General features: G+C 47.9%; 1 protein-coding gene across 1 annotated transcript in view; it reads right to left on the bottom strand.

The window, feature by feature from the left end:
- Window positions 1-6,639: 6,639 nt before the first annotated feature.
- naprt (nicotinate phosphoribosyltransferase) overlaps window positions 6,640-22,634 on the bottom strand; it is a 49,149-nt gene continuing 33,154 nt past the window's right edge. The window contains 2 exon segments of the mRNA XM_055630990.1: window positions 6,640-10,313; window positions 12,058-12,165. Coding sequence (XP_055486965.1) covers window positions 10,197-10,313; window positions 12,058-12,165 — 225 coding nt within the window. The 3' untranslated portion in view covers window positions 6,640-10,196.

A 22,634-nucleotide genomic window follows, 5' to 3' on the forward strand; every position in this document is an offset into this window, starting at 1 on the left:
TACCCGCCACGTACATTTGACGAACTTACCACGAGTTTGATTTTTATTTTAAACTCGGGAGAACTCTTGGGTAAACTCGCATCGCGGGACAGGGACTTAAGGCAGCAACTCTACCGCGGCTGTCTTTGTCCCTCTCCAACCTCTCTTCCAGCTTTCTCCCCCCCCTCCCCTTGACCACCATCAGTCTGAAGTAGGGTCCCAACCTGAAATGTCACCTGTCCTCGCCACAGATGCTGCCTGACCCGCTGAGTTACTCCAGCACTTTGTGTTTTCCTTTGGTATCAACTAGCATCTGCAGTTCTTGTTTCCAACCTTTCACTGTACATGTGACAATAATAAACTCAACTATCTCTGGTATTGGAGAACATAGAGCAGTACAGCAATGGAACAGGCCCTTCGGCCCATCTTAGTTTAGAGATACAGCACGGAAACAGGCCCTTTGGCCCACTGGGTCAGCGATCCCAGCACACTAACACTATCCTACACCCACTAGGGACAATTTTTACATTTACCAAGCCAATTAACCTACAAACCTGCGCGTCTTTGGAATGTGGGAGGAAACCGAAGATCTCGGAGAAAACCCACGGGGAGAAGGTACAAACTCCGTACAGACAGCACCCGTAGTCGGGATTGAACCCGGGTCTCTGGCGCTGCATTTTCTGTAAGGCAGCAACTCTACCGCTGCGCCACCGTGACCACCCAATCTGTGCCAAACCTACCATTCTGTGTAAACATCATCATTCATCACCTTTACAATTTTCTCCTCTCACCTTAAACCTGTGCCCTCTGGTCTTTTGCCTGCATATTCTGATTCTGAGAAGTGTGAAAACGCACACCTCCATATTCACGGTGCTTCCTCCCAGCTGTTATCAGGCAACTAAATCATCCTACCACAACTAGAGAGCAGTGCTGAACTACTATCTACCTCATTGGTGGCCCTCGTACTATCCTTGATCGGACTTTACTTGCACTAAACGTTATTCCCTTATGTTTCCTTGATCAATTTCCCTCCTGGGTTAAATAAAGTTCTATCGTATCTATCTGTGCACTGTAAATGGCTCGATTGTAATCATGTTTTGTCTTTCTGCTGAAGATAAGAGTGGAGTGACTCAGTGGGACAGGCAGCATCTCTGGAGAAAGAATGGGTGACCTTTCTGGTCGAGACCCATCTCCAGTCTTTCTGCTGACTGATTAGCACACAACGAAAGCCTTTCACTGTTCCTCGGTACACGTGACAATAAACTGAACTGCTTTTGACAGCTTTCCGAGTGTTTTATCTCGGTCTTCTCTCCCTGTCCGCATCTATCACCAGGGAAATCCTGGACCCACCCTGTCTCATCCTCTGCAATTTGAAACCAACTTGTCTGCTCACTGGTACACAAAATTGCTGGAGAAACTCAGCGGGTGCAGCAGTATCTATGGAGCGAAGAAAATAGGCGACGTTTCGGGCTGAAACCCTTCTTCAGACTGATGGGGGGTGGGAGGGGAGAAGGAAGGAAAAAGGGGAGGAGGAGGAGCCCGAGGGCGGGGGATGGGAGGAGACAGCTCGAGGGTTAAGGAAGGGGAGGAGACAGCAAGGGCTAGCAAAATTGGGAGAATTCAACATTCATGCCATCAGGATGCAAGCTGCCCAGGCGGAATATGAGGTGCTGTTCCTCCAATTTCCAGTGTTGCTCACTCTGGCAATGGAGGAGACCCAGGACAGAGAGGTCGGATTGGGAATGGGAGGGGGAGTTGAAGTGCTGAGCCACCGGGAGTTCAGGTAGGTTATTGTGGACTGAGCGGAGGTGTTCGGCAAAACGATCGCCCAACCTCCGCTTAGTCTCCCCGATGTAAATCAGCTGACATCTAGAGCCAGCGGATGCAGTAGATGAGGTTGGAGGAGATACAGGTGAACCTTTGTCGCACCTGGAACGACTGCTTGGGTCCTTGAATGGAGTCGAGGGGGGAGGTGAAGGGACAGGTGTTGCATTTCTTGCGGTTGCAACGGAAAGTGCCCGGGGAGGGGGTGGTATGGGAGGGAAGGGAAGAATTGACAAGGGAGTTGCGGAGGGAGCGGTCTTTGCGGAAGGCAGACATGGGGGGAGATGGGAAGATGTGGCGAGTGGTGGGATCACGTTGGAGGAGGCGGAAATGGCGGAGGATTATGTGTTGTATTTGTCTGCTCACTGTTCCAGTTGCCAAGAGTCTCTGACAGGCACCTTTCACTCTGCACAGTCACCACCCACTGCTGACTTGCCCACCACTTTCCATTTTGATTTGACACTTTCTTGGTGAATTTAAAATCATAAAATCATGACAGTGTATAGAATCATGAGAGGAATAGATGCACAGACTCTCTTGCCCAGACCAGGTGAATCGAGGACCAGAGGACATAGGTTTAAGGTAAAGGAAACGATTTAATAGGAATCTGAGAGGCAACTTTTTCACATAAAGGGTGGTGGGTGTATGGAACAAGCTGCCAGAGGAGGTGGTTGAGGCAGGGACTATCCCAACATTTAAGAAACAGACAGATACATAGATAGCGTTCAAGAAGGAACTGCAGATGCTGGAAAATCGAAGGTACACAAAAATGCTGGAGAAACTCAGCGGGTGAGGCAGCATTTATCGAGCGAAGGAAATTGGTGACGTTTCGGGCCGAAACCCTTCTTCAGACTATACATAGATAGGACAGGTTGGAGGGTAAAAGCCCTGTCCCACGGTGCGAGTTCATTCCAAGAGCTCTCCCGAGTTTGCCCTGATTCCAACTCGGGAGATTTACGGTAATGGCCACTTGTTGGTACTCGGGGCTCTCGTGGACATTTTTCATGATGTTGAAAAATCTTCACGGGTCTTCCCGTGCTTACCTGCCGTTAGCGAGTCTTCCCGAGTACCTGCCGTTAGCGTTACGAGCCGCTAAAAGACGTCCCCGAGCTCCGACGTACCCGCTACGTTCATTCTCCGTGCTTACCACGAGTTTGATTTTTTTTTAACTCGGGAGAGCTCTTGGAATGAACTCGTGCTCTGGGACAGGGCTAATATGGAGCAGATGCGGGCAGGTGGGACTAGTGTAGTTAGGACATGTTGGCCGGTGTGGGCAAGTGCATCAGTATTCTCTATCTCCCTCTTTGATCACCCTTGGACTATCCTTCACCAGACTTTGATGGCTTTACCTTGCACGAAACGTTATTCACTATTACACTGGTGTAAATGGATCGATTGTAATCACGTGTTGTCTTTCTGCTGACTGGTTAGCACGCCACAGAAGCTTTTCACTGCCTGACCCGCTGAGTTACTCCAGCACTTGTGCATTAACCAGCGTGTGCAGTTCTTTGTTCCCTCACGCTTATAGGGACTTGCAGGAGTCGCTGCCTCAAAAAGGCAGCCCCAGCATCATCAGAGACCCACACCACCCTGGCCACACACTCATATCACCCCTGCCATCGGGAAGAAGGTACAGGTGCCTGAAAACTGTAGCGTCCAGGTTCAGGAACAGCTTCTTCCCTACGGCCATCAGGCTATTAAACCCTACAACCTCAAATAAGCTCAAAACTATTAAGGTTATTATTGCACTATCATTGGACAAGAAGGCTCTGCAGAGAGTAGTGCGTTCGGCCGAACGCACTATGGGAACTTCACTCACCCCCCTGCAGGAACTATACAACAGGAGGTGCAACTCCAGAGCAAACAAAATCACGAGAGACCTCTTCCACCCCTGCAACGGACTGTTCCAGCTGCTACGGTCAGGCAAACGCCTCCGTTGCCATGCAGTGAGAATGGAGAGGTTGAGAAGGAGTTTCTTCCCAGAGGCAATTCGGACTGTAAACGCCTTTCTCACCAGGGACTAACTCTACAGAACGTTTTTCCTTCTATTATTTATTATGAATAAGAATATGTGTGTTATGATTGTGTTTATAATTTGTTTGGTTGTTTTGTTGTTTGTCTTTTGCACAAAAGTCCGCGAGCATTGCCACTTTCATTTCACTGCACATCTCGTATGTGTATGTGACAAATAAACTTGACTTGACTTGACTTGACTTGTACGTATGTGAGCGTGTATATAATAAAATATATATCCCTGAAGAAAGGGCTTGACCCGAAACGTCATCCATTCCTTCTCTCCAGAGATGCTGCCAGTCCCGCTGAGTTACTCCAGCATTTTGTGTCTATCTTCTATATATATATCTATGTATGTATGTATGAGTATATCTATATTACTAAAAGTCTGATCTTGACCGCTTTTGGCCCACTGTGCTGAGATTTCCGAGAGAACGCCACCACCAACAGCCGTCATTTTTGTCCACCTCGCTCAGAGCCCCCCTCCGCCTTCCGGGACCAGAGGATTTTTCCCCGGAATGAAAAATCAGAGAGATATTAATGTTTTAAAAAAATTCCCCATTCTCTCTGCAGGGGGAGGGACTATAAAACCCGGAAGTGTAGTGCCTCACTCAGTCTCTGCCAGACCCAGGAAGCGAGAGGGTCACGTCTCTCTGAGCTGCGAATAACACTGAACGCACGTCTACTCCACGGTGAGTCCCCTCGATGCGGCTCTAAAGTGGTTGCAGCCCAATTGTTTGCCTCGCCTTATCAACAAGTTTGTGTTCACAAAATGAATTTTGGTTTCAGGTGGCTGCAGCCCAATTGTTTGCTTTGGCTTTTAAAATCATTGCAACTGTTGGATGCCAGCCCAAGAATCCATTCGGCCCACAATGTCTATACTAGCCCTCTGGAAACCAGTACCTTCAGCCCGCAACACGCATACTAGCGCAACAGACAGCCCCCCCCACTGGCGAGCAATATTGGAATTGGTGGAGAGGTGGAATATTGCGTTGGTGACCAGCCCTCCCGTGTGATGTTGGGACCCAATGTGTCCCACTTAGTCCAGTATATATATATATATATATATATATATATATATATCTCGCCCACCAGACTCAGGAACAGCTGCTTCCCCTCTGTCAGGCTTCCGAACGGTCCTTCCATAAGCTAGTGTACTGTCCGATTCACCTCTACCCCATTGCGGACATTGGACTTTGTCTGTGGAACTGATGCGCTACAATGCTGAGAACTATATTCTGCACTCTGTATCTTCCCCTTTGCTCTACCTGTTGTACTGGAGTTTGACGATTATATTTATAATATTATCTGATATCATTGGATACGATATAATACAACGCTTTTCACTGCACCTCAGCGCCTGGTGGTAATGAACAAAATGCAAGAGGAAGATGAACTCAGCAGGACAGGCAGCATCTGTGGAGGAGAATAGACAAATGGGCCGGGACCCTTCAGACATGGAGTAGCTGGGTGAAGTGGGAAGGATAGAGGGACACTGTGTAATGAGAGGATTGTAACAGGCATATTGTGCAGCCGTCGTTACTTATTCCTTGGTTGACCTTCATAGATAAGATCACCAGGGAAATAGATGAGTAAATGTCTGAGTGACAGGGAGAGGTTGGGCTGGCTAGGACTCTATTCCTTGGAGTGCAGAAGGATGAGGTGTGATCTTATAGAGGTTATGAGGGAAATAGATAGAGTGCATGCACAGAATCTTTTACCCAGGGTGGGGGAATCAACAACAAGGTGAGATGGGAAAGATTTAATAGGAATAAAATTTAATACCTTTTTTTACATATGGATATACGCCAGAGGAGGTAGTTAAAGCAGGCATTACAATGGCATTTAAAAGAGATTTGGACAGGAACATGGATAGGAAAGGTTTTGGAGGGTCATGGGCCAAACGCAGGCAGGTGGTGCAGATCAAACAGTATTGCTGATTTGATCCGTGTCTGGTTTTGCTGCTGCCGACCTGATCCATAATCCATGTCAGGTTTCCACACTACCACCTTGTGGCATGCTAGTTAGTTCAACTTACGACTCCGAGCCTACAGTACTCATTTCGATGGTCTCTGTATGTATTCTAATTAAAGTACTGGTTATGATGTATAATTACTCTGTATCAATAGAACTTTTTGCACATGGTGTCAGAAGTGGGATTTCGGTTCGACTTTGCCTGTTATTTACAAGACTTTTCATAGTCTCAAACATGGCTGAAGCTTTCCGAAAACCTGACCCACTCGTCTTCGACAGCAGAATCGGACAGCGGTGGCGTACCTTTGCGCGATAGTATGTGATTTGATCATTGCTGCGACTTCTCATGACAAGCAGGCAATGATCGGTGCAAACATGCTCCTTCTCCTCGCAGGAGATGAAGCCGGAATCACTGCCTTGTGGCCCTTTTTTGACAACCCCACCTTCAATGGCCAGTTTGTCTCGGACAGAAAATTAAGGCCAAACAATAAACGGAAGGGAATGCTGATTACCAGCGGAACCATTTCTGGAGATGTTGCAGATCCCGACCTAACAGAGAGCAGGAAAAGCAGCCCATATATTTGCTGCAGGCTGAGGCCGTCAGATTTGTCCGATAGCAACATGGACTAGAGGCCAATGGTCGATGGAATCATTCTGCAGGCACATTCTATTATCACATAGAAACATAGAAAATAGGTGCAGGAGGAGGCCATTCGGCCCTTCGAGCCTGCACCGCCATTCAATATGATCATGGCTGATCACACAACATGTGCAGAATAGTGAGCCAATGGTCACCGTAACAGTAAACAATATAAAGTGATTGAGATGAAAATCGACACTTGGGCCAAATGCAACGTTTTGTCTCGGGAACAGTTTAATCGTCTGAGGAAGGTACAGCTATTAAAACCCAGCAATGTTGACTCTTCTCACATATGGGGGAAGCGAGGTCCATTCGGTCAGTATTGTGAAGCTGCAGTGCCCTGGTTGAGTCATCGCCTGCTACGGAACTCCCGATGAAGGCCGGGCGGGCCTGTGGCGACATCTCCTGTGAGGGACACGGCTGAAGGCCTGTACTGTACGTGTCAGCAAGTCTGTGGCTAGATACGGGGATTATGTCTAGACGCAGATCTTGGACTATAACCAACGTTACTTATATTACTTGCAATATATCCTACATTGCTTTACTGTAGACCAGTGATTCCCAGCCTGGGGCCATATGGCAAATTTCAGGGGGGGCACAGAAAAATGTTGGGATTTAGGGGGCCACAGGTTCAATGAAGGGGGCCACAGAGCTAATAAATTTCACTCCTAATAAATTTAAATCTATGTAGTTGAAATATTTTTGATGTTTGTGGAATAGAATAAAAGAGAATATATGTGCAATTAATAGACACTGATATCGCTATGGAAGGTATTATAATATTGAAGTCTTTTTTTTCCGCTAATAATGTCAGGGAGGGGCACAGAAAAATTAAAAGATCCCAAGGGGGCCATGAGCTAAAAAAGGTTGGGAACCACTGCTGTAGATAGTTCATTTTATAGCTTTATATACATATTACTCCTGCATGCTTTCTGTTTGCCTTCTGGGCGAAAGCCTAAGGAGGAGGATGTAGATCAAACAGTATTGCTGATTTGATCTGTGCCTGGTTTTGCTGCTGCCGACCTGATCTATAATCCATGTCAGGTTTCCACACTACCACCTGGTAGCCATGTTGGTTCGTTCGACTTACGATTCGAGCCCACAGTACTCCTTTCGATGGTCTCTGTATGTATTCTGATTAAAGTACTTGTTATGATATATAATGACTCTGTATCAATAGTACTTTGCACGGGTGGGACCAGCATAGATGTGGCATCTCGGTCAGCATGGATGAGTTGGACCGAAGGGCCTATTTCTGTACTCTATGAGTCTATGGTAGCTCATACAATGAGTGTGTTGTAATCAACTGGTTGGTGTGTAGGCACTGAAGGTGTAATGGCAGGATCGTAATGGGTGGCAGGGTTTGTAACGGGTAGTCCATGCGTCACTGGAGCAATGGTGAACATCTGACACATGAACAGTTCCAGGGGCAGCTACTGGCATCTACTGCCATCTTCAGGATGGTCCTGGAGTGTCTGAGAATTGGGAGGGACTGGGTTTAGGGTGGGAGGTTTAGAGTGGATGCACAAAGAATGGTTGGGGACGGGACTGTACTGCCTGAGGTGGTGGTGGAGGCAGATGTTCCCCCAGCGTTGAGGAAGTATTGAAACAAGCAAAGGCACAAAGTGCTGGAGAAACTCAGCAGGGCGGTCACGGTGGCTCAGCGGTAGAGTTGCTGCCTTACAGCGCTTGTAGCACCGGAGACCCGGGTTCAATCCTGACTACGGGCGCTGTCTGTACGGAGTTTGTACGTTCTCCCCGGGATCTTCGGTTTCCTCCCACACTCCAAAGACGGACAGGTTTGTAGGTTAATTGGCTTGGGTTTGTATACTTGGTATAAGTGTATAATGTCTCCAGTCTGTGGGGATCGCTGGTCGGTGCGGGCTCGGACCAAACGGGCCTGTTTCCACGGTGTATCTCTATACTAAACTAAAATCCAGGAAGCATCTCTGGAGACTGAGGTGAAAGAAAAGGTTTTCACCCAGAGAGTTGTGAATTTGTGGAATTCCCTGCCATAGAGGGCAGTGGAGGCCAAATCACTGGATGGATTTAAGAGAGTTAGATAGAGCTCTAGGGGCTAGTGGAATCAAGGGATATGGGGAGAAGGCAGACACGGGTTATTGATTGGGGACGATCAGCAATGATCACAATGAATGGTGGTGCTGGCTCCAAGGGCCGAATGGCCTCCTCCTGCACCTATTTTCTATGTTTCTAAAAAGAATGGGTGTCATTTCGGGTCGGCAATCCTTCAGTCCGAAGCATCAGCTATCCATGTTCTCCAGAGATGCTGCTTGGCCCGCTGGGTTACTCCAGCACTTTGTGACTTCTTTTTTAAACCAGCATCTGCAGTTCATTGATTGTTGAATCAGTAAGGCACAGGAGCTGATATGAGGGGATAGGATACAACACATCTGTAAGAAATGTGCAGGGAGGAATTGCAGATGTTTGTCTACACCGTAGACACAAAATGCTGGAGTAACTCAGCGGGACAGGATTGTGTGACGTTTGCCTCAAGAAGGGTCTTGTCCCGAAACACCACCCATTGCTTCTCTCCAGAGATGCTGCCTGTCCCGCTGAGTTACCCCAGCATGGTGTGTTCATCTTGACTGTAAGGAATGGACCATTGAGTGGGCAGTGGTTTGGTCCTTCCCCAATTGGCTGTGTTGCTAACAATTGGATTGGGTTACTATGTGACATCTACTATTGCCAAGCTAATAGGCTGTGGCGAGGAGTGGCGATAGACTTTACTGTACAGATACAGCGCGGAAACAGGCCCTTCGGCCCACCAAGACCGTGCCGACCAGCGACCCCCCTTCTCCCGTACACTAGCATTGTCCCACACATACTAGGGACAATTTACAATTTCCAGAACAAGGGGTCACAGTTTAAGGATAAGGCGGAAGTATTTAAGGACCGAGATGAGAAAAACATTTTTCACACAGAGAGTACAGGCCCAGTGGAATTCTCTGCCACAGAAGGTAGTTGAGGCCGGTTCATTGGCTATATTTAAGAGGGAGTTAGATGTGGCCCTTGTGGCTAAGGGGATCAGGGGGTATGGAGAGAACTCTCTAGAATTTAGGAGATTAAGAGGGGATCTTATAGAAACTTACAAAATTCTTAAGGGGTTGGACAGGCTAGATGCAGGAAGATTGTTCCCGATGTTAGGGAAGTCCAGGACAAGGGGTCACTGCTTAAGGATAAGGGGGAAATCCTTTAAAACCGAGATGAGAAGAACTTTTTTCACACAGAAAGTGGTGAATCTGTGGAACTCTCTGCCACAGAAGGTAGTTGAGGCCAGTTCATTGGCTATATTTAAGAGGGAGTTAGATGTGGCCCTTGTGGCTAAAGGGGATCAGGGGGTATGGAGAGAAGGCAGGTACGGGATACTGAGTTGGATGATCAGCCATGATCATATTGAATGGCGGTGCAGGCTCGAAGGGCCGAATGGCCTACTCCTGCACCTATTTTCTATGTTTCTATGTTCTATATTATACCGAAGCCAATTAGCATACAAGCCCGCACGTCTTTGGAGTTGTGGGAGGAAACCAGAGCACCCGGAGAAAACCCACGCAGGTCACGGGGAGAACGTACAAACTCTGTACAGACAGCACCCGTAGTCGGGATGGAAGCTGGTTCTCTGGCGCTGTGAGGCAGCAACTCTACCAATCCACCTGGTGGAGGTGAGCACCTTGAGGTACCTGTAAACCTGTACGCAGGGCTTCCCTACCCGGGGGGTGGGTTAAGGCCGCGGGTGAGCCTGGATCCTCTAACTGCTGGCAGCTACAGAGAGGGAGGTGGGGCAGGGGGAGGCCTGCCCGGGGGTAGGGATCCCCTCCTCCATCAGCTCCCCCAGAACCTGCTGAAGCCTCGTGGAGACGGCCACCTGCAGAGAGACAAAGAGAGACCCACACTTACACAGCCCGCCAGATCCAAGGGCAGCAAACGCCACAAGAAGCTCAAAACCACACAACTCCACATTCCCGCCCTGGTCATTCCCCCTTCTCCCCGCTCCCGTCCGGCTCAAGGAACAGAAGCTTGAAAGCGCGCACCACCAGACTCAGGAACAGCTTCTTCCCCTCTGTTATCAGGCTTCTGAACACCCCTTCAGGGAGAGAGACACCAAGGAATGAGTGGGTTAACATCTGATGAGCGTTTGTCGGCACTGGGCCTGTACTCGCTGGAGTTTAGAAGGATGAGGGGGTACCTCATTGAAGTGTACAGAAATGGTGAAAGGCTTGGATAGAGTGGATGTGGAGAGGATGTTTCCACTAGTGGGAGAGTCTAGGACCAGAGGTCACAGAATCGGAATTAAAGGCCGTTCTTTTAGAAAGGAGATGAGGAGGAACTTCTTTAGTCAGAGGGTGGTGAATCTGTGGAACTCACTGCCACAGAGGGCTGTGGAGGCCAAGTCAGTGGATATTTTTAAGACAGAGATAGACAAATTATTGATTAGAACGGGTGCCAAGGGTTATAGGGAGAAAGGCAGGAAAATGGGATTAGGAGGCAGCGATCAGCCATGATTGAATGGCGGAGTAGACTTGATGGGCCGAATTGGCCGAATTCTACTCCTAGAACATGAACATCATTAATAGCCACCCACAAATGATCTCCTAATTATCTCTTGAAACCCTTGGGAAGGGTGTAGAAGGTTAGGGGTCAAATGCATAAGTTCATAAGACATAGGAGCAGAATTAGGCCATTCGACCCATCGAGTCGACTCCGCCATTCGATCATGGCTGATTTATATTTCCCTCTCAACCCCATTCCCCGGCCTTCTCCCCATAACCTTTGACACCCGTACCAATCAAGAATCTGTCAACCTCCGCTTTAAAAATACCCAATGACTTGACCTCCACCACTGTCTGTGGTGGGTAGGACTAGCCCAGCGTCCCAGCTCGGTCGGCATGGACAAGTGGGCCTGTTTCTCTGCTGGGTAGCTCTACGACGGTTCATTGGACCAACATCCAAGAGGGAGCATGCGTGAGAAGGAACTGCAGATGCAGGTTTAAACCGAAGGTAGACACAAAATGCTGGAGTAACTCAGCGGGACAGGCAGCGTCTCTGGAGAGAAGGAATGGGTGACGTTTCGTGTCGAGACTCTTCTTCAGACTGAAAAAAAAGGGTCTTGACCCGAAACGTCACCCAATGCTTCTCTCCAGAGATGCTGCCGGTCCCGCTGAGTTACTCCAGCATTTTGTGTCCATCTTCAATTTTCTTGGCCCCGGTCTGGGAGTAGGAGTGGGGGCGGATCCGGACCGCAACGGCCGTGAGCCCCAGGCCGAGTTCGGTGATCGTTTGCCTGCTTCTGCTGCTGTTGGAGGTGAGGCGTTGCGTCACGCCAGGGTCTTGGGCCTGTCCCACTTTGGCCGTCAGTTACGCGAGAGGCCGTTGGCGCGCAAAGATTTCGGAGCCCCGCGCGATACCGCGCACAACCATCGTTCCCACACACCCCTCTGCGATTCTCAGTGGGACCCGGCCCCGCGCGGCCCTACGATGCCCGTGCACCTCAACGTGACCACGAGGTCGCGTAATTTGCGTGCCAAGGACACGTAAGTGGGACAGGGCCTTAAACTACATTAAACTAGGTGAGTTAGCCAAGAGGAGCAGTTGTGGGTGTGGTGTCCTACCTGGTATGGGACGGGCCCCTGGAGGTGTTTGTGCTTTAGGGGGAGATTATTCAGGGAACGCTGGGCATGGCTCCTGATCTCCGCTGTGGTAGGAAGGTTCATGGTGATCTGAAATGCCAAGACATGCACAGTTACAAATGGTAGGCCAACTCTGCCTTCTACCCGAACGCTCCTCCCTCCTCCCGGCCACAGTTATAGGCCCTTCAGCCCAGCATGCCCACTGCCAACCATCAGCTACCCACCCGTACCAAATTAGTGGCGCAGCGGGGATAGTTACTGCCTCACAGCGCCAGAGACCCGGGATCCATCCTGACCATGGGTGCTGTCTGTACGGAGTTTGTACGTTCTCCCTGTGACTGCGTGGGTTTTCTCCGGGTGCTCCGGTTTCCTCCCACACTCCAATGATGCACGAGTTTGTAGGTTAATTGGCTTCTGTAAATTGTCCCTCGTGTGTGTAGGATAGTACTAGTGTAGGTAATCACTGGTCAGCATGGGCTTGGTGGGCTGAAGGGCCTGTTTCCACACTGTATCTCTAAACTAAAGTAAAATTCATCATTCATCATTCATAAGTGATAGTAGTAGAATTAGGCCATTCAGCCCATCAAGTCTACTCCGCCATTCAATCATGGCTGATCTATCTCCCCTTCCTAACCCCATTCTCCTGCCATCTCCCCATAACCTCTGGCACCCGTACTAATCAAGAATCTATCTATGTGCAGGAAGGAACTGCAGATGCTGGTTTAAACCGAAGATAGACACAAAAAAGCTGGAGTAACTCAGCGGGACAGGCAGCATCTCTGGGGAGAAGGAATGGGTGACGTTTCGGTCCAAGACTTTCCTTCAGACTCGAAGAATCCATCTACAGTTGCCCAGTGTAGAGACACAAGGAACTGCAGGTACTGGAATCTTGCGGGAAACACAAAGTGTAAAGTCACTTTGTCAGGCAGCATCTGTGGAGGGAAATGCACGGATGTTTCGGATCAGACTGAAGAAGGGTCCTGACCCGAAAGGCTCTTCTGTCCATCGCTGCCTGACCCGCTGAGTTCCTCCAGCACTCAGTTGTATTTCCATTCCCCCACCAGCACGTGGTCCATGCCTTCTCTGGTCACGGTGGCGCAGTGGTAGAGTTGCTGCCTTACAGCGAATGCAGCGCCGGAGACCCGGGTTCCATCCCGACTACGGGCGCTGTCTGTACGGAGTTTGTACCTTCTCCCCGTGACCTGCGTGGGTTTTCTCTGAGACCTTCGGATTCCTCCCACATTCCAAAGACGTACAGGTTCCAAGGTCAATTGGCTTAGTGTATGTATAAAAAAATTATCCCTAGTGTGTGTAGGGTAGTGTTAATGATCAGGGATCGCTGGTCGGCGCGGACTCGGTGGGCAGAGAGACCTGTTTCCGTGCTGTATCTATCAAACAAAAACTAAGAAAATTCAGTGGGAACGGCAGCATCTCTGGAGAAAAGGAATAGGTGACGTTTCAGGTCGAGACCTTTCTTCAGACCCGAAACGTCACCCATTCCTTCTCTCCCGAGGGGGACCAATATCCTAGCGGGGAGATTTGCAAAAGCTACTGGGGAGACTTTAAACTAGAACGGTTGGGGGGAGGGACTCAAATAGAGAAAGTTAGTACACAGTGTGTGAGGCAGGAGGCAGAGAAGGGAAGCACTCAGACACAACATGTAGGGGAGAAAGAAGAAAAAGCTAATAAACAGAGATTAAGAGATGGTGGGTTTCTTAGATGTGTGAGCAGAGAGACAGAGGGGTGTAAAATGAGGGTAGAAGCAATAGGTAGCAAGGTGACAAGTAAAAGTGGCAGGCAGACACATCCAGAGCAAAAATCAAAAAGGGCCACTTTTCTACACAATTGTATAAGGGGTAAGAGTGTTGTAAAAACAAACCTGAAGGCTTTCTATCTCAATGCAAGGATCATTCGTAATAAGGTGGATGAGTTGAATGTGCAGAAAGTTATTAATGAATATGATATAGTTGGGATCATGGAGACATGGCTCCAGGGTGACCAAGGCTGGTCCAGGGATATTCAATATTCTGGAGGGATAGACAGAAAGGACAAGGAGGTGGGGTAGCGTTGCTGGTTAGAGAGCAGATTAAAGCAATAGAAAGGAAGGACATTAGCTTGGAGGATGTGGAATCGATATGGGTAGAGCTGCGAAACACTAAGGGGCAGAAAACTCTAGTGGGAGTTGTGTACAGGCCAGAGTTCTTCATTAGGATGGAGAGTGACATAATTAATTCAGAAACAAGGGTTCTGAACTTAAAGAAAGGTAACTTTGAGGGTATGAGACGGGAATTGGCCAAGATAGACTGGCAATTGATTCTTCAAGGGTTGATGGTGGATAGGTAATGGAAGGCATTTAAAGACTGCATGGATGAACTACAACAATTGTTCATCCGTTTGGCAAAAGAATAAATCAGGAAAAGTAGTGCATCCGTGGATAACAAGGCAAATCAGGGATAGTATCAAAACAAAAGATGAAGCATACAAATCAGCCAGAAAAAGCAGCCTACCAGAGGACTGGGAGAAATTCAGAGACCGGCAGAAGAGGTCAAAGGGCTTAATTAGGAAAGGGAAAATAGATTATGAAAGAAAACTGGCAGGGAACATAAAAACTGATTGCAAAAGTTTTTATAGATATGTGAAGAGAAAAAGATTAGTTAAAACAAATGTAGGTCCCTTGCAGTCAGAAACAGGTGAATTGATCATGGGGAACAAGGACATGGCAAACCAATTGAATAACTACTTTGGTTCTGTCTTCACTAAGGAAGACATAAATAATCTGCCGGAAATAGCAGGGGCCCGGGGGTCAAAGGAGATGGAGGAACTGAGTGAAATCCAGGTTAGCCGGGAAGTGGTGTTAGGTAAATTGAATGGATTAAAGGCCGATAAATCCCTAGGGCCATAGAGGCTGCATCCCAGAGTACTTAAGGAAGTAGCCCCAGAAATAGTGAATGCATTAGTGACAAATTTTCAAAACCCTAGATTCTGGAATAGTTCCTGAGGATTGGAGGGTAGCTAATGTAACCCCACTTTTTAAAAATGGAGGGAGAGAGAAAACGGGGAATTACAGACCAGTTAGTCTAACATTGGTAGTGGGGAAACTGCTAGAATCAGTTATTAAAGATGGGATAGCAGCACATTTGGAAAGTGGTGAAATCATTGGACAAAGTCAGCATGGATTTATGAAAGGTAAATCATGTCTGACGAATCTTATAGAAATTTTCGAGGATGTAACTAGTAGAGTGGATAAGGGAGAACCAGTGGATGTGTTATATCTGGACTTTCAGAAGGCTTTCGACAAGGTCCCACATAAGAGATTAGTATACAAACTTAAAGCACATGGTATTGGGGGTTCAGTATTGATGTGGATAGAGAACTGGCTGGCAGACAGGAAGCAAAGAGTAGGAGTAAACAGGTCCTTTTCACAATGGCAGGCAGTGACTAGTGGGGTACCGCAAGGCTCGGTGCGGGGACCCCAGCTATTTACAATATATATTAATGATCTGGATGAGGGAATTGAATGCAACATCTCCAAGTTTGCGGATGACACAAAGCTGGGGGGCAGTGTTAGCTGTGAGGAGGATGCTAGGAGACTGCAAGGTGACTTGGATAGGTTGGATGAGTGGGAAAATGCATGGCAGATGCATTCTCCTACGCATGCACCGAACTGAGAGGCAGCAAGTCGTTGTAGCTCCGAGTTTTGTTTTAGTGTTTTGATTAGTGTTTTATTTAGTTTTGTTTAGTTTTTTGTGAAGGACAAGGACAAGGACTTGGATACAAGTCCTTGTAGCTCAGAGTTTTGTTTAGTGTATTTAGTGCTTTAGTGTGTTTTGTGCGTTGGCTGTTGCCGCTGCTGCTGTGCAGTAATTTTTACACAGCATGTGTAGAGTCGCGTATAGGAGGGATGAACTTATGTGGCGACGGACAGCTTACGGAATATAACACCATTCTCCGTCTGAGCTGAAGAAGCCGGTCCGTGGTTGCCGTGCAGGTGCCAGGCTAAGGGCCAGACTAATGGCCGGTTCTCACGGTGCGACCTGACGCAAGATGTCACCAGAGTGAAGTGGTCGTGGTCCAGCACGAGTTCCGCACGATATATGGGGGGGGGGGGGTAGATAAAGAGTTCCCACAGTACTTGGCAATTCTGTCATTTGTGCGAGTGACTTGTCCGTCTCCCGATCTTTCCCGTTAATCGTGAATGACCATCGTGGACTGTAGTGTAGTTAATCACGTGGCACAAATGATGCCACTTTTTTTCACACACTATATAAATATCCTCCATTCGTAGAATTGGCTCATTTGGACATGCCTATACCGGATTGGTTCGAGTACAGGCTGTTGTTATTTTCATTGTCGTCTGTCTGCCACTATTTTACATTGCAGCGGGCAGGGAACAGACAGACTTATAAGGCGAAGGTAACTGCAAAAACAGCACTTTTACATCTGTAGCATTGTATTTTTAAATCATGGATAACATTAAATTGTTCTCCTGTACATAAAACTAATATATTATTGTTATAGTTACTCACATGAGCACCCGGGATACTCCGCAGCCTTCGTCTCCAGCAGGTTGCGCTTTCTCTCCCTATTTCTATAATCCTCTCTGGATTTGTCATAGAGAATCTCATTGCATTGGTACCATTCTACAAGTTCCCCCCTCTTGTTCCCTGTTGAAGTTATATGGCCTTACCTTCTGCCATCTTCCCTTTATGTTATCCTCTGCTGAGGCTATTGGGGAGGCAACAGCTACTGGGAAGGCAATCTCAAATCCACCTTGATCACCCTCTCCCTGCTCCAAGGAGCCCACAGGCAGTGGTATCTCTGGCATCTCCTCTTGCCTCTCCACCTGTCTCTCTTGCTGAGTCTCCTCCTCATTTACCTACATGGCTAAAAACGTTCTGACTTTCTTTGACCCCTTTCTTTGCACTTTTCTGAGAGGCATCTCTGCAAGTCTTACAGTGAAAAAGATTCTCAAACAATGACAATTAGGTGGGACGTCCTCGATGGACACATGGTCCATTGGTGATATTGAGACCACCTTTTTTACTCACCTTATGTCCCTTCTGTCAAGCTTCCGGGTTTACCGTTCGCAGGAGTTCCCACGGTACCCGCAAGAGTCATTACGGATATCGCACTGACATCTGCATTCATACAATGTTGCAACGCTGCTCAAGTCACTCGTGGGAGAAAATCAAAAATGTTTGAATTTTCTCCCGACCTTACAAAGTTACACGACTACCTGCCGTTAGCGCCACGGAGGTCCTCGGTGGTCCACGAATGCCGTACTGTTATCGCAGAAGGTTCCCACGATGTTAAACTCTTGTTAAGTCTTGCTTCATGCATTTCGTTGTCTCTGTACTGTACACTGACAATGACAATTAAATTGAATCTGAATCTTCAGGTCACACCGTGAGAAAGCCCTTTTAGGGCCTGGAGGTGGAGATACAAGCCGTGTCTGCCATTGATCCTTATGGGGAACGTCAACTCATTCCATAACAAGTGTGAGGAGTTGGAGGCCCTTATGAAGAACCAGCGGGTCTACCATGAGTGCAGTCTCATATGTTTTACTGAGGTCCTCATGTGGCTGACGGACAACATCCCGGACTCCTGTGTGGATCTATCCGGCTTCATTAGGGTATGAGCAGATAGAGACCCGAAGGCGAGTGGGAAGATCAAAGGTGGAGGTCTTGCTCTGCTGGTGAACAATAGATGGTGTAATCCAGGTCACATAACTTTGAAAGATAAGATCTGTTGTTGGGATATTGAGCTGCTGGTGGTTGGATTGAGACCTTATTATGTACCGAGGGAGTTCTCCCACATCGTCGCCATTATTGTTTACATTTCTCCTCGAGCGGAGCCTGTAGTCGCATGTGATGTCATCCAGGAGACTGTCTCGCGATAACAGACCCGACACCCGGACATACTCATTGCCTTATCAGGGGACTTCAATCAAGTGAACATCAGCCCCCACTTGTCAGGCTTCTCACAGTATGTTGACTGTCCCACAAGGCACAATAAGACACTTGACTTCTACTATGTTAATGTCAAGGAGGCCTATAGTGTTTTAGCCTTTCCACCGCTTGGCAAATCAGATCATAACCTGGTTTACCTAAGGCCTTCTTACAAACCCTGTGTACTGAGACAGCCTACAACCACCTGGTTGTTTAGAAAGTGGACACCAGAGGACTGTGAATCACTGAGGGCCTGCTTTCAATGCACAGCCTGATGGAGCCACATGAATTCAACAGCAGTATGGACATCGACAGGATGGCTGGATGCATAACGGACTACATCAACTTCTGCAGGGATGTTGTTGTGCCAGTAAGAACTGTTTGTTGCTTTCCCAATAACAAACCTGGGATTACAAGCAACATCAAGAGCCTCCTAAACGAGAAAAAGAAGGCTCTCAAAGTTGGTGATCGGGAAAAAGATCAAGAGGGTATAGCATGACCTGAAAAAGAGCTTGAAACAGGCAAAAGCAGACTATTATCTAAATGGTGGCCGATTGGGAAAGGGGGAGACGCAGCGAGACCTGGGTGTCATGGTACACCAGTCATTGAAGGTAGGCATGCAGGTGCAGCAGGCAGTAAAGAAAGTGAATGGTATGTTAGCTTTCATTGCAAAAGGATTTGAGTATAGGAGCAGAGAGGTTCTACTGCAGTTGTACAGGGTCTTGGTGAGACCACACCTGGAGTATTGCGTACAGTTTTGGTCTCCAAATCTGAGGAAGGCCATTATTGCCATAGAGGGAGTGCAGAGACGGTTCACCAGACTGATTCCTGGGATGTCAGGACTGTCTTATGAAGAAAGACTGGATAGACTTTGTTTATACTCTCTAGAATTTAGGAGATTGAGAGGGGATCTTATAGAAACTTACAAAATTCTTAAGGGGTTGGACAGGCTAGATGCAGGAAGATTGTTCCCGATGTTGGGGAAGTCCAGGACAAGGGGTCACAGCTTAAGGATAAGGGGGAAATCCTTTAAAACCGAGATGAGGAGAACTTTTTTCACACAGAGAGTGGTGAATCTCTGGAACTCTCTGCCACAGAGGGTAGTTGAGGCCAGTTCATTGGCTATATTTAAGAGGGAGTTAGATGTGGCCCTTGTGGCTAAGGGGATCAGGGGGTATGGAGAGAAGGCAGGAACGGGATACTGAGTTGGATGATCAGCCATGATCATATTGAATGGCGGTGCAGGCTCGAAGGGCCGAATGGCCTACTCCTGCACCTAATTTCTATGTTTCTATGTTTCTAAAAGGGGACTATAAAAGGAAGCTGGAGAGGAAACTGCAGCACAACAGCATCAAAGAGGTGTGGAGAGGAATGAAGACCATTACTGGCTTCAAGGAGAAGGGAAGCCAGCCGTCAGGAGATGTGGACAGGGCCAATGTTCTATAACAGGTTTGATCTGGTATCCCCTCCCACCTCTGCAGGTGCAGCTTCTCACCCACCATCACCTCCACGAGGCAGCCCCCCCCCAACACCACAGCTGCAGCACCTCCTATGCCGGCATCTCCTCAACTGTTCTTCACGCCGGACTAGGTGAGAGCTGAGCTGAGGAGGCTGCGTGTGCCCTGGTAAAGCAGCTGGCCCTGATGGTGTTTGCCCCAGGCTACTGAAAGACTGTGCGGCTCAGCTGGCGGAGCCTCTCCAGACCATTTTCAACCTGAGTCTCCAGTCGGGGAGGGTACCAGGTCTGTGGAAAACATCATGTCTCGTGCCGGTTCACAAAGTAGGGCAGCCGACCGAGATCAACGACTACAGACCGGTGGCCCTTACATCTCATATCATGAAGACAATGGAGCAGCTACTTATTCGTCTCCTGAGACCACAAGTCCAGCACGCACTCGGCCCACTACAGTTTGCGTACCAGAAGAACATTGGTGTGGATGACGCAGTCCTGCACCGGATCTACTCCTTTTTGGACAAACCCGGTGGCTATGTGAGGATTATGTTCTTCGACTTCTCAAGTGCGTTCAACACCATCCAACCCCTGATTCTGAATGACGAGCTTAAGAAGATGGGGGGTGGATTCCATATTTATCTCCTGGATAGACGACTACCTGACGGGTCGACCACAGTTTGTCAAGCTGGGGGACAGTGTCTCTGGCACAGTGGTGTGCAATGTTGGAGCCCCACAGGGAACGGTTCTGGCCCCGTTCCTCTTCACCCCCTGATACAGCAGACATTTACAGAAAACTATGATACAAGTCTGACACAGGAATTGGCCACGTACAGAAATATTCAGATGATACAGCGTGATTGTGGGCATGTGTAGCTCCCCCTTCAGGAACTGGGGGCATTGAGGAGGCAGCCATATAAATAGAGGAACAGTGGTTGACCAGTTCCTTATTTTTGTCTATGTTTTTGCCTGGTTATGTGTGTGGGGGGGGGTGGGGGTGAAGAGAACTGGAAACTTTTCATCCTGAACCCACAACTAGACTAAAGAGATCATGTCGTTGTTCAAGAAGGAACTGCAGATGCTGGAAGATCGAAGGTACACAAAATTGCTGGAGAAACTCAGCGGGTGCAGCAGCATCTATGGAGCGAAGGAAATAGGAGACGTTTCGGCCCGAAACGTCGCCTATTTCCTTCGCTCCATAGATGCTGCTGCACCCACTGAGTTTCTCCAGCAATTTTGTGTACCTAAGACTACAGAGATGGTGGTTAACTTTGGCAGATCCAATCTCCCCCTTCAGCCGGGGTCAACGCTGCTGGGGCTGACATTGAGGTGGTGCAGACATATAAATACCTTGGTCTTGGGTCTATTTGTTGTAATTGCAGGGGGGGGGGGGGGTTACGGCACCTTGATAACAAACTGGACTGGTCTGTCAACTCTGACTCCCTCTACAAAAAAGGCCAGAGCAGACCATTTTTCCTCAGAAGGCTCAAATCCTTCAATGTGTGTAATGACATGCTGCACATGTTTTACAACACTGTGGTTGCAAGTGTTATTTTCTACGCTGTTGTCTGCTGGGGCAACAGCATTAGTGCAAAAAACAACAAGAAGCTGGTCAAACTGGTTAAACGAGCTAGCTCAGTGCTGGAGGGGAGAGTAGACTCTGGGATGGATGTGCTTGAGAGGCGTATGAGACACAAGGTGCAGGGCATCCTGGAAAACCCAGGCATCCCCTCCATGTAATTCTGGAGAGTCAAAAGAGCACTCGGAACAACAACCGGCTCCTCTCCCTGCCCTGTAGAACGGAGCGGTTCAGGAGATCCTTCACCCCTGCAGCCATTAGATTTTATAATACTGATCGCTAGGCTGTAGGGGGATGCATTCTTGCAATTTTTAATTTTTAATTGTTAATTATTGGTCTTTTTAAGTATTTATTGCTCTCAGGTAGTGTCCACATTGTATTCTATGTATTTTCTGTCTGTGTTCGTTTTGAATCTGTGGGTTTGTTGGTTGGGGGCTTCTGGACATCTGAATTTCCCTGAGGGGATCAATAAAGTATTTATTATTATTATTTATTATTATTATTATTTTCATATTATGTGGATAAATGTGAGGTTATTCACTTTGGTGGCAAAAACAGGAAAGTAGACTATTATCTGAATGGTGGCCGATTAGGAAAAGGGGAGATGCAGCGAGACCTGGGTGTCATGGTACATCAGTCATTGATAGTAGGCATGCAGGTGCAGCAGGCAGTGAAGAAAGCGAATGGTATGTTAGCATTCATAGCAAAAGGATTTGTGATTAGGAGCAGAGAGGTTCTACTGCAGTTGTACAGGGTCTTGGTGAGACCACACCTGGAGTATTGCGTACAGTTTTGGTCTCCAAATCTGAGGAAAGACATTATTGCCATAGAGGGAGTACAGAGAAGGTTCACCAGACCATTTCCTGGGATGGCAGGACTTTCATATGAAGAAAGACTGGATAGACTCGGCTTGTACTCGCTAGAATTTAGAAGATTGAGGGGGGATCTTATAAAAACTTACAAAATTCTTAAGAGGTTGGACAGGCTAGATGCAGGAAGATTGTTCCCGATGTTGGGGAAGTCCAGAACAAGGGGTCACAGTTTAAGGATAAGGGGGAATACTTTAAGGACCGAGATGAGGAAAACATTTTTCACACAGAGAGTGGTGAATCTGTGGAATTCTCTGCCACAGGTAGTTGAGGCCAGTTCATTGGCTATATTTAAGAGGGAGTTAGATGTGGCCCTTGTGGCTAAGGGGATATGGAGAGAAGGCAGGTACGGGATACTGAGTTGGATGATCAGCCATGATCATATTGAATGGCGGTGCAGGCTCGAAGGGCCGAATGGCCTACTCCTGCACCTATTGTCTATGTTTCTATGTTTCTATGCTGCCGGTCCCGTTGAGTTACTCCGGCGTTTTGTGTCTATCTTCAGTTTAAACCAGCATCTGCAGTTCCTTCCTACACATTTTGCTCTGCAGATGGGGCAAGGTTTATCCACCCGATCCATTCTGCTCATGATATTGCATGCCTCCAGTTTATTTTATTACTGACACATGTACCGAGGCATAGCCTTTGTTTGCGTGCTATTGAATCAAGGAAAAGACTGTGCATATTTACAACCAAGTCTTCCACGGTGCACA

Source organism: Leucoraja erinacea, unplaced genomic scaffold (assembly GCF_028641065.1).
Source record: "Leucoraja erinacea ecotype New England unplaced genomic scaffold, Leri_hhj_1 Leri_600S, whole genome shotgun sequence".
In the NCBI taxonomy this organism is placed as follows: Eukaryota; Metazoa; Chordata; class Chondrichthyes; order Rajiformes; family Rajidae; genus Leucoraja; species Leucoraja erinaceus.